General features: G+C 39.0%; 1 protein-coding gene and 1 non-coding gene across 2 annotated transcripts in view; one reads left to right on the forward strand and one right to left on the reverse strand.

The window, feature by feature from the left end:
• Positions 1-12,594, reverse strand: part of LOC124554140 (chymotrypsinogen B-like) — a 190,098-nt gene that overhangs the window by 19,936 nt on the left and 157,568 nt on the right. The window contains exon 4 of the mRNA XM_047128205.1: positions 6,682-6,818. Within this exon, the coding sequence (XP_046984161.1) occupies positions 6,682-6,818 (137 nt within the window). The remainder of the gene's footprint in view (positions 1-6,681; positions 6,819-12,594) is intronic.
• Trnai-gau lies at positions 7,545-7,614 on the forward strand. The gene has a single exon. It is a non-coding gene; the product is annotated as a tRNA-Ile (tRNA).

Consider the following 12,594-nt stretch of genomic DNA (forward strand, 5'->3'; position numbering starts at 1 on the left):
TACTCCCAGAAGACCATGGAAGTACCCTCATCCCTTCACATTTTTGTCGTAGTTTCAACAATTTTACATATTTTCCAAGTTTCATAATTTTATCAGGTTTTCCAAAACTTCAACGAATTTTACCCAATTACTCGAGGTCCAAACCGCCATTCTCGACGAGTTCTCAATTCAACATAACGTATCATCTCGTGACATTGCAGCGTGTTTCTCAGTTTCTGAACCATTGATAAACCACCCAGCCCATGACTTTACGAGTGTCATACACATGCAGACATATCACGAACCCTGTTACTCTGCCTACGTCACATGACACAAATATTGTTTCTTAGTGTAGGAAATAGCCATCGGCAAAGAGGCGGTGCAAAACCGAAGCACTTTATAGATTCGGTAAGATTTTATTTCGATTTGCTATCTCCCACTTTGTGGATGGGAGTCACAAAGTATTCTCACATTGTAGGATAAGGTCAGAGATTGAAAGATCTCGCCAACACCTTTGATTATTACCACCCCAACGAATGAGACGTGTCCATAGCAGCACTCAGCCCTGTATTTCGAAACGAGCTGCGCCTTCAGTCTCCAGATGTAACCATGAGTGCTGCGTCATGCTCGATCTCTCTAGATGCATGCATGTGAGGAGGTTAGCACTCCTTATTGGTGTGTAGAAGATACAAGCCTCATAAATTTGAGAGTGTTGTGGTGATATAACAGACAGTTATAAAGAAGAAGAAGAAACGTGTGGTTTATGCATGATGGAGGTCCGGATGGAAGGAGTTTAAAATGTTTTACATAAATTACTTGTGCTATCTCCTCTGTAGTATTGTTGCAGTGTTTCGACCCCATACCCAGAAGGTGTTTAGTTGTAACTATACGAAAATTCTTCCATTACAACCAATACACTGTACTGTACACTGTGACATCTTATAGGTGTAACCTAACGGAAACGATTAACAAAGAGAACTCATCTACATCGACATCTACATCCATACTCCGCAAGCCACCTGACGGTGTGTGGCGGAGGGTACCTTGAGTACCTCTATCGGTTCTCCTTTCTGTTCCAGTCTCGTATTGTTCGTGGAAAGAAGGATTGTCGGTATGCCTCTGTGTGGGCTCTAATCTCTCTGATTTTATCCTAATGGTCTCTTCGCAAGATATACGTAGGAGGGAGCAATATACTGCTTGACTCTTCGGTGAAGGTATGTTCTCGAAACTTTGACAAAAGCCCGTACCGGACTACTGAGAGTCTCTCCTGCAGAGTCGTCCACTGGAGTTTATCTATCATCTCCGTAACGCTTTCGCGATTACTAAATGATCCTGTAACGAAGCGCGCTGCTCTCCATTGGATCTTCTCTATATCTTCTATCAACCTTATCTGGTACGGATGCCACACTGCTACCTGATAGACAACTGAATTAATTCAGATGGTGAGAAATAGGGATGATATCTTTAAAGGTTTGAAGCCAAATCCGACATTTGAGCTTTACAGAGAATGCAGAAATGTACGGCGCAGGGCAAATCAGTGCAGCGATACTATATCGACGACTCTGTGGAAGATCCTACATCTTCATCTTCATCTAGATGGCTACACCGCAAATCACACTTAAATGCCTAGCAGAGGGTTCATCGAACTACCTTCACAGTGATTTTCTGTTACTCTACTCTATAAAAGCGCGTGGATTAAGTCAACACCTATATCTTTCCGTGAGAGCTCTGATTTCCCTTATTTTATTATGATGATTGTGTCTCCTTAAGTATGTCTGCGTCAAAAAAAATTTTTTTGGATTTGGAGGAGAATTTCGTGAGAAGATACCCCTTTGTTTTAATTACGTCCACACCAAATGCTGCATAGTGTCCATGACACCCTCTCCCCTATTTCTCGATATTACAAAACGTGTTGCCCTACTTTGATCTTTCTCGATGTTCTCCATGAATCCTGTCTGGTAAGGAGCCCAGACCGCCCAGCAGTATGCCAAAAGAGGACGGACAAGCATAGTTAAGGCAGTCCCTTCCTTGGATATGTTGCACCTTAAGTGTTCTGCCAATAAAACCCAGTATTTGTTCGCCTTCCCCACAACAGTTTCTGTGTATTTCTTCCAATTTAAGCTGTTCATAATTGTTATTCCTAGGTATTTAGTTGAATTTATGGCCACTGTATTTGACTGATTTATCGTGTAACCGAAGTTGGATGGATTTATTTTAACACTCTGTGTGTCAATAGACCGCTCTCTTCAAGGTAAGAGTCTTGCTAGCTTGGGTGTCGGCAAGGCAAACTCAGAAACTGTTTCTCACGTCACAGTTGATGAACTGAATAGCTTCTTCTCTGCCCCTTTCAATCCCTATGTGTTGCACCCAAGTTATTCACTACTCTGTGGTATGCTATTGAACGCTGTCGAGTTGTATAGGAAGCAATTCTTCGCGAAATTTTGACTTATTAATGTCTAATGCGACACTAAGATTACTTGTGACATTTTTTTCATTTCTTTTAAACTCCAGGTTCTTCGCCCATATTATCAGAGAAGAGAGATCATCATTCATCTGAATGATTGCAAATATTTGTATCCTCAGGTCTGGCAGCTGAGTAAAGTTGGAAGTCGTTTGCATAGATATGACATTTACAGAAGGACAAAACAAACCAAATGTCATTGACATGCAAGGAAAAGTCGGCCCAAGACTGATCCCTGTGGTACTCCTGAGAAATCGTTTCCAGGAGGGTTTTCCATTCCCACAGATAACTCACTGCTGTCTCTTTCTCAAGTGGCATCCAAACCACCCCAGACCAATACCTGAGAAACTCAGCTGTCGTTTTCTGACTACTACAGCATAGTTGGCAGTAATAAAAGCTCTGCTTAAGTCTAATAGTATCACTATTGTTTTCTCACAGTTGTCGATTTCATATTTCAGGTCGTCAGTTACCTTAACTAGTGTAGTGTTTGTGGTACTGTGTTTACAAATCCCAGCCTAATATTTGTCATACAGGTTGAAATTGCGCAAGCGTTCAGTGGTGTACTCCTGAAAAATATATTCCAGTGCTATGGAAACAAAAAGGTAATGTCCTAACTGGCTGTTAATCGCTAGGCGATTGCGAGTTTTCGATCTTAGGAATGGCTTAAAATATGCTTCTTTGCCACAGAGTTGTATGTAGGGGTGAACATTAATAAAACTGACAAACTCCAGGGACGCATTCCTATGAACATGTGTCAGGAACTGGATGGTGTGCACCTGACGACAACGAATCGTCCCCTAATACAGCAGAGAGCTGCATCGCATCAACACGTCACTATAGTTATTCAGAGTGGTCTCCATAGGATTCCAGATGACAGGGACAGCAAGGTTTCTCATGCAGGATACACATAATCGTACTTTGACTCACACCATGTTGTTGGGCTACTTGTTCGGAGCTTGCAGAGTCCACACAAAACAATGTGGCCAGTAGGGGCACGATCAGCAGGGGACACATGGGGAGAGTGGCAGTGGTGGGGGGTACGGGCAGGCTGAAGCTCACATTTTTTACGAATATTAAGTGGAGCCTCTCCACACCCACACATACTTGGTGACCATTCTAAAGTATCTGTCACTTCTGCTTTGGTTAGTATCTAAAAAAATAATTCCGCTGAAAATGCAAATATTTCATTTCGCTTGTCTTTTTAACCATTTGTAACTTTCAAAGAACCGTCGTGAATGGTGAATTTTGAGTAAACATACTCATCCCTCTGGTTGAAATGTTGAAATTTGCTTCTTTTGGCAAAACACACCGGAATTATAGTGTCACCTCACTAACATGTTATGCAGATAAAATTGTGAGGAAATTCTGAACCAGTGGTTTATTAAGTTTAATAAATGAGGAACTGAGGAAAATAGGTCAGTAGCTTCTGAAAAAGCTTATCCTCGGTACAAAAAACATGTAAGTTTTTTCCCTTCTGTTGTTCAAACTCATAACATTGGTCAACTGTGCCGAGAATAATGTCACAATGTCCCAGGAAACTTACACTGGTCTTTATTCCCTGAAATGGTTTCGGAACATATTTCCACGGCATTTGAAACGTGAACTCCTGCAATTACTCGTCCTACTGAATCTCTACTGTTGTGATGCATTTCAACATGGCATGCGTAGTAAAACCAGAAAACACAACCATACTGCTGAGGTCATCGGTCTATAGGCTGACAAACTACTTAATCTGACTTAAACTAACTTATACTAAAGACAGCACACACACCCATGCTCGATGAAGCACTCAAACCTCCGGCAGGGGTAGCCGCCCATCGGCACGATGAATAACATCAGACCGTGCAATGCTCTACGGCTGCGCCACTATTCAGTGGTGACGGTCATGTGTCCGTTTCAGTAATAGTTGCCGATGTCGTGGAACGTGTACAGGTCGTCGGCTGCAGAGGCCCATCATTAGGAGTCTTTGGCCCACTGTGTGTTCAGACACACTTGTACTCTGCCCAACCTTAAAGTCTGGTGTTAGTTCCGCCACAGTCCTGTTTTACCAGTCCATCCAGCCTACGATGTCCGAGATCTCTAATGAGGGATGGACGCCCAATCCCTCGACATCTAGACATTGTTTCAGCTTAGTTCCACCACGTGTTGAAGACGCTCACACAGCACTTCTCGAACACCCGACAAATCGTGCAGTTTTCGTAAAGCTCGTGCTCGTAACTCTGTCAAATTCACACAGATTGCGCACCATTCCCCATTCTACACACGGACAGCATGTTCACTGATCTACACCCACATGTGTGTGCAGTAATTCCTCGCCAGATAACGCTGCTACCGCTTGAATGGATTTATATAGACATTAGGATGGCGGTCATAATGTTCTGGCTGATCAATGTACGTATATGTAATGTGAAATATGTAGAAAGCCTGGTTAGATGTAAAATAAGGCCTCATGGTCATAATCCTGCCAGCTTAAACAAATAAAAACCGTCACAGTACGCAAACTGGAAGCTTTGTCATTGGAAATCACTAGCACCTCCTTAGGAGGTTGGAACAGGTGGGGGACCAGAACTCAAGTGACACTCTCAGTTAATTTACAAACAGCATTTTTTGTTTGCTTTGTGGTCAGATTTCGCCCTACCTTTGTGCCTGCACCGTTAGTGGGCGCCGATCTCCCCAGGACCTCTGTAAGTCCCTGAATGCCAGCAGACTTACCTGACTTTGATACCAGTAGAAAATTCTGTTGACGGGTTAGTGTGGTAACATGATACTGAATTTTGGTAAAAAAATATTTTTGCTTCAATATATTCTTCAGTATATTCACTGTTACAACGCCAAAGGGTTGTGTGAAATTCGAAAGAGAAGTGTAGATAAACTTATAATTACTTCAACTGAATGGCTATGGGAATACAGGAATTGTTAAGCAAGGCCATGTGTATCACATTGCGAAATAACTCAGACAGTATTGAGAAATATGGTGAAGGAAGTCGGGCACAAAACATGAATCTCGGTGGGAAAGCACACAAAAGTTTGAAAGACGAAACAATTGTAAAGCTGACTCATTACTATAGAAGAGCCATTGCTGACAATGCTCCAAATACTACAGCAATGAAGAGTGCAATCTATGCAACAGTGTACCGCTGGATGACCATTGACGAGAAGCCGCAACACATGAAGTGTCCAAAAGGCGAGAATTCTTGGTATTTCTTTAATCGTGCCCTTGCCAAAAGAGAACAAGCAGAACCACATAAAACCGCTATCCATACCGCTCTGTTTATCAGAGGCGCATTGTGATACAATTCTCTCCCGATGTACTGCTCGAAAGACACAGAATGCAAGTGAGTGTCTGCATAGTATACTTTGATTAAAGTAGTCAAAGGACGCATTTGTATCCAAAACGAAAGTAGAACAAGCGGTGACAGAAGCTGTTTCACAGTTCAATGAATGGTGCTGTCTGGCAGAAGCAACACAAACAGAAAAACCCCTCCCTGTTAGCAATAACGACACGAAGGAGCAAAGTTGCAGACGACCGAATTTGCATCCAGATTGACGGTCATACAAGCCGAGGAAGCTCAGACGAGAGCAGAAAGAACAACTTACAGCCCAGGTGTGTTTTAATCAAGAACTGGGGAGTGTTCCTGTTGTGTAACTTCAACAGCATTATCTCTGATTTTTTAAATCGAACATTCAAACGTAATTTTTCCTTATTCCCCAAACTGGATGAAACTTTTAAAAAACCTCTTACCATAACTGCTAACGGTCTTGAGCACAATTAAAAAAAAATCAGAAACGAAAATATTGATATGCAAATGTTTTGACTATTTCAACAAAAAGATACAGAACTTTAAAAACTAATTTTAGGGTCACTGTAAAAGATATCCAAAAAGGGTTACACAAAGCAGTCTTCAATTTTTCAAGCACGTTCAACTAAATTTACTGTAATACATAAGACCTTCAAAAAACCATGCAAAATAAAATTTCTCACTGTTGGATAGATCGAGTTGTAGCATCATACGTATATTTAGCAAAATGCAGAAATTTGAGACCAAGTGATATTTCTGGGAACAAGTTTCATTTTTTACCAGGATATCTTCTTAATTCTATAAAATGAATTGTTAGAATATTAACTAACTACAAGGTTGCATTGTAAAAAGAATGTATGTTTTCATAACTAATACAGAGTTTGAAAAGCCGGAGAATAAGCAGTTGCTAAGGAGTAAGTGATCAATACACTTTCTACTCACATGGCAAAATCCAGCGTAATTGTTTGTGGCACACAGTATTTTGGATGTAATGCGATTCTCTTCATAGTACATTTGGCATATCGAATTGGGGATAATAGTCACCTCAGTCCACCGAAGAATTTCTTGATTTTCTGTAGCTGGAACAAACAGAATTAATAATCATGTCATCTTCGTGTCTCTTTATCATAGGGAATACACAGTTACTGGATGAAGCAACATTAAATAAATGATCGCTATCAGTTCCAATGGGTTCACAATGTAAGAATGTTTGAGAAATGAACTGCTGAAGTCACAATAAAGGTTTTCGTTATAATTAGATAATGTTGTTAGAATATTTACTGAACTTCACTTCTCCAGTTCTTTTCATTATGATGGAGACTGAATCGGTTTCTGTGTGATGAATAAATCACATGTTTGTGTACACAGTTACAAACTGACTGTTAACAGACGAATGAACGACGCAGAGAAATATATTAAAATGTTCATATGGAATTATATTATTCTGGAGAGATATGAGTCTCAACCTAGCTGCAGAAATGATTTAAAATTTCTGCTAAAGCCAGGACTTGAACCTAGATATGTACTTTATTAGGCATGTGTGCTAACCACTGCAGCTAAAACAACTGCATGGACTACTCTAGTTCAATACCCTCTCTAACACAAACTTCAATTCATGCCTTCAGATTAATTCAGATCAATACCTGAGGTATAGGCAAGATTTCCTCATTACATACAAAGCTGGGGTGCTATGCCAATGTCAGAGAACCTCGACAACACTGACGATTTAAGAAGGGGGAAATAGGCTGAAGGCATGAACTGAACCTGGTGTTAGGGAAAGCACTGGTAGTTGTTTTAGCCACAGTGCCATGGTGGTGTAGTGGTTAACACATCTGCCTGATAAGCAGGAGTCCTGGGTTCGTCCCAGCTTTGGCACGAATTATAATTCATTTCTTCAGCTCCTATAATTATACTAAATTGCATTCAGATGTATCCATATTAGTCTTAATCCAGTCACGTGATTCCAGCGAGACTCACCTAAAGTGAACAAAGAAAATATGAAGTTAATCCCCTTCACCATGTATGCAATTTCTTTTTAAAATTCGTCTCTGAGATAAAAAAAACAGGTTGTCCAAAACAAGCAACTACATATTAAGTGAAAATTGTTTTTGTCACTCTTGACTTCTCTTGTTATTTGGGAGGGATTATTGTGACATCTGCATCTACATTACGCCCACAGAGTGTCTATAATTCCAGTTTCAAAACGCTGTAGAAGGACAAACAGTTGTAAATTTTCCAACTGGTGTGCAGCAGGATAGTAGGTCTTCGTATCGATAACATTTTCACTGACAGTGCTCAGGCAGAAACAATTAATGTGCACTCAGTTGTGAATGGGCTATCTGATCATGATGCACAGTTAATTGAAATAACACATATAGCACCTTACAGTATTTAGGCAAGTTCATAAAAGGTGGGGAGGCTTATTAATGCGCACAGGATACAGACCTTTAATGGTTTGAAGTATACACAGAAAATGATGCTGATGCCAAATTCAATTTATTCCACCGTAAATTTCTCTCAATACTTGAGAGTTGCTTCCCTGAAACGTTATCCAAAAATGCCATTACAAAGTCAAGTAAGCCATGGATTACTATGGGAATTAAGGTATCGTGTAAGAGGAAGAGGGAAATATATGTACAGGCCACAATAAGTCAGGATCCGATGTTACTTGCTTACTACAAAAGATACTGTACTATTCTAAGGAAAGTCATTAAGAGGTCGAGAAGCTTATGTGTTCTGACAGAAATTAATAACGCAGATAATAAGATTAAAAGTATATGAAATTTTGTGAAATGGGAGATGGCGCAGCCTGACAGTTCACAGCATACCATAGCAATAAAGCTAAATGATAATGTTGTGAGTGATAATTCACAAGTTGCAAGTATTTTTAACAATCACTTTCTGAATGTAGCAGCAAAAATAGGGTTAAAGGGTTCAGCTGAAGAAGCAAGAAAAAATGTTAAAAATATCATTCCCAGGACTTTCGGCCTTTAGAAATAACATCAGCATACCCCACTGAAAATAAGGGAAGTATAAATATACTGAAAAACAAGAGCTCATGTGGTGTTGATAGAGTCTCTAACAGTCTTTTAAAGTGTTGTTCTAATTTAATAAGTGGAGTCCTTAGCGATATATGTAATGCTTTGCTGGCACAGGGAATTTTTCCAGACAGATTGAAATACACAATTGTCAAACCTCTTCATAAGAAAGGGGACAAGAGTGACATAAATAACTATAGACCAATTTCATTGCTGACTTCATTTTCTAAAATATTCGAAAAAGTTATGTATTCAAGAGTAGTCTCACTTTTAATTTACTCAGCATGTCACAGTTTGGAATCTGGAAGGGATACTTGACTGAGAATGCTACCTACACATTCATGCTTCAAATAGTACAAGCCCTAAATAACAAATTTTCGCTAGTTGGTATTTTTTGTAATCTCTCCAATGTATTCGACTGTGTGGATCATGTCACACTCTTAGAAAAACTCAGGTTTTATGGAATTGAAGGCTAAACACACAGCTGGTTTGAATCATACTTAATGAACACAAAGCAACAAGTTGTGTTGAATAGCACAAATGATGTTGGGAGGTGGTAAATTTTAGTGACTGGGAAGTCCCACAGGGTTCAATTTTAGGTCCTCTGCTGTTCCTTATTCATGTGAATGACGTCGCACTTAAGGTTCAGCAAGCTGAACTAGTACTTTTTGCAGATGACATGAGTGTTATAATAAATCCTATTCCAGAAAAAGCAGCTGAAGATATTTTTAAGAATGTCTTTCAAACAATTATTAAGTGTTTCTCAGAAAATGGAGTCTCATTTAAGTTTAAAAAACTCACTATATCCAGTTCTGTACACCGAATAGAATCATACTGACAATTGATGTAGCATATGAACAGGGCTCAGTTAACAGGGTAGATTTGTCCAAATTTTTGGGTGTTCACATTGATGTCTACTTGAACTGGAAGAAGAATATTAGTGAGATTCTCAAACAACTAAGTTCAGCTTCTTTTGCTCTTTGTATGATCGCTAGTCTTGATAATAAATAGATCAGCCTTCTAACGACCTTACAAATTTCCACTCAGTAATGTCTTATGGAATAGTTTTCTGGGGTAACTCTGCACTTAGACATAAAGTATTGATTGCACAAAAGAGAGCAGTGAGAATAATTAGTGGTGTTCACCCAAGGACATCATGTAGGCACCTTTTCTAGGAGTAGGGTATTTTAACTGCACCATCAGAGTACAATATTCGCTAATGAAATTCGTTACAAATAATCCATCTCAATTCATGAAGAACAGTGATGTTCATACGTACAACGCTAGGGGGAAAAATGACCTTTCCTATCCGTTATTGAAGCTGTTAGTTGCTCAGAAGGAGTACCTTATTCAGCAACAAAAATCTTTGATCATTTGCCCAACAACATAAAGTGTCTGGCAGGAAGCAGATCAAGTTTTAAATCTAGTTTAAAACCATTTCTTTTGGACAACTCCTTCTAGTCCATGGACGAGTTTCTGTTTCAGAAATGGTAAAAAAAAATGTAGCTCTAAATGTAGTTGCAAGTGTAGATCTAAAATTTTCAGTAATATTAATATTAGCACTATTAATGTGTGCATACATATCTTGTAATCTGACTTGTTCCAAATCATATCGATAAGATAATCGGGAAAATGATCTACAGAAAGTGACATAACTAAAACGAAACTAAACTAAAACTAAGCATTGACACATTGGGTGTGGTCCTGAACTACCTGTTAGAAACAATTTGCTGAGAAAGCACTCAGTAATATTTCGCATGACGTTTTAAGTCTTCTACCGACTTCGAACATGTGTTTTTGGCAGGATATCGAGAGTAGATTGTGTCACCACCAACTATAATTGTATGAGTGCGGTACCTATTGCAAATAAGACTCAAATTTTCTTTGGACTATATAATCTGAGTCAGGGGTCGGTAAAACGAACCAGTTATTAAATTATTACGGTTGTCAAGTATAGCCTCTACCGACACTAACTCACAAGAACTACCTCAGTTTTACTAGAAGGTAAACTACTTCTGACGGTAATAAACGCTCCATCACTAATCGTATTTAATTCATCCTCTCTGAAATTTCGGCTGAATTTATTTCTCGCTTTAGCCAGCTTTCCACACCTGTAACGCTTTGACCTTTCATGGTTTCTATAAGCACTTCGATCTTTAGTTATTTCGGACCACAGCTACGACCATTTACAACTACAGTACCGATTGTTACTAGGTTTATCCTCTCATGTTTGTCTTTCACTTCTAAATTGATGCTGTTTCTGCATAAGACTTACCACCTCGCATCGCCAGTTAATAATTGCCTAGGTTTTCTTTGAGCAATTAAAATGAAGCAGCCAATCAATATCCAAGATGTCGGAACCCCAGACAAACAATCTTTGCTGTGCTGAAAAATATTCAAATCATCTGAATTATTCGGCAACAAACTGCATTCGCAGTATTTCCACAAATAAAATACAGCACCAAACACACACATACTTTAAAAAACATGTAACGTCCAACTGTATTGCGTAAAATGGCGCCAGGTTAATCAATTGTTAACTATATTTTCATTCCTGATTATGGACTGTCACATCAGTTGGATCAGTAAATTTCATTTGAGACTGTACTGCATTTGCTATGAAGAATGAGAATGCGTAAAAACATACTCTACATAAACAGTTAAAAACCAATAATTGCTTCTGGACTGTAGCTTATGAAAATTATAAGCAATGCTAATATGTTACTAACAAGAGTCTCACGATGCTAAACTTTTTATTTATTGCGTTTTGGGTGTGGTAACTTATCAAGTGATCAGAATACAATGTTAATAAAAGACTCTCAGCACACACTATGTCAAGTGTTAAAAATTCACGATGATAGAACAATAGTGGCAACTGATCTACATCAACGCCAGGGTTTGAGTTTAACTTTAAATGCTCTACTGCAAACATTCATACACTCAAAATAAAATCAACAGCTGACTTATGTTCTGTTGCTTGTCTTCACAGACCGACGAATGCACTCATAAACGTCCAGCGCTCGACTATAATGCCATGCTTGGCTTAAGACACAAAAAAGCCTCAAACTAATCACTTTACACATCTATTATGCTTGTCAAAAGCGACACTGTTAGTTCAGCATCAAAACATCTGCAAAAACACATCAATAGCCCTTAAAGAAAACATAGGGGCAATGTTTAAACACATCCTCGGCGCTTGCGTAGTGGTGGAGCATGACATGTTAGCTCATCCACATCAGTTAAAGAGTTAATTGTGGTCTGGTGCTCGTTAAGTCTCATAATGTTTTCTCGAAGTCAAAAATGCAGTAAACGCAATGTTTCCAAGTGTCACAATAGTATTTACCACAAACACGCACATGTCCATCAAAGATAAACATGCACATGTCCATCAAAGAGGTGCCTAAAAAGGATTATGAACTGTGCAGTATGAGCCCCAAAGCGATTGCCATGCCTTAATACAAAACGAATTCTTGAAATATTTGCACATCAGAACTATGGGACCAAGGCTCTCTAAAACGATTGAAATCTGCATTTTTTATGATCCAGTATTAAGTAACACCAACGTCTAACGAAAGTACCGATGTTGAAACAATCACTTTCAAAACATAGTTTAACATGATTTTAGGAAGGAAAGAAGAAACTGATTTTATTACTATGTATCACATAAACTGCAATATGATTTTAGATATGAAAGAAGAAAGTGCTTTTATTAAAATCTACCACTTAAGTTCCAGAACATCAGCTTTGTTTACACACAAAACAAGATTAAAGATGGTGGTATAGGTGCAACATGTTCAAGGAAGATAATAGAGTTGAT

The sequence above is a fragment of the Schistocerca americana genome, chromosome 11 (assembly GCF_021461395.2).
Source record: "Schistocerca americana isolate TAMUIC-IGC-003095 chromosome 11, iqSchAmer2.1, whole genome shotgun sequence".
Lineage (NCBI taxonomy): Eukaryota > Metazoa > Arthropoda > Insecta > Orthoptera > Acrididae > Schistocerca > Schistocerca americana.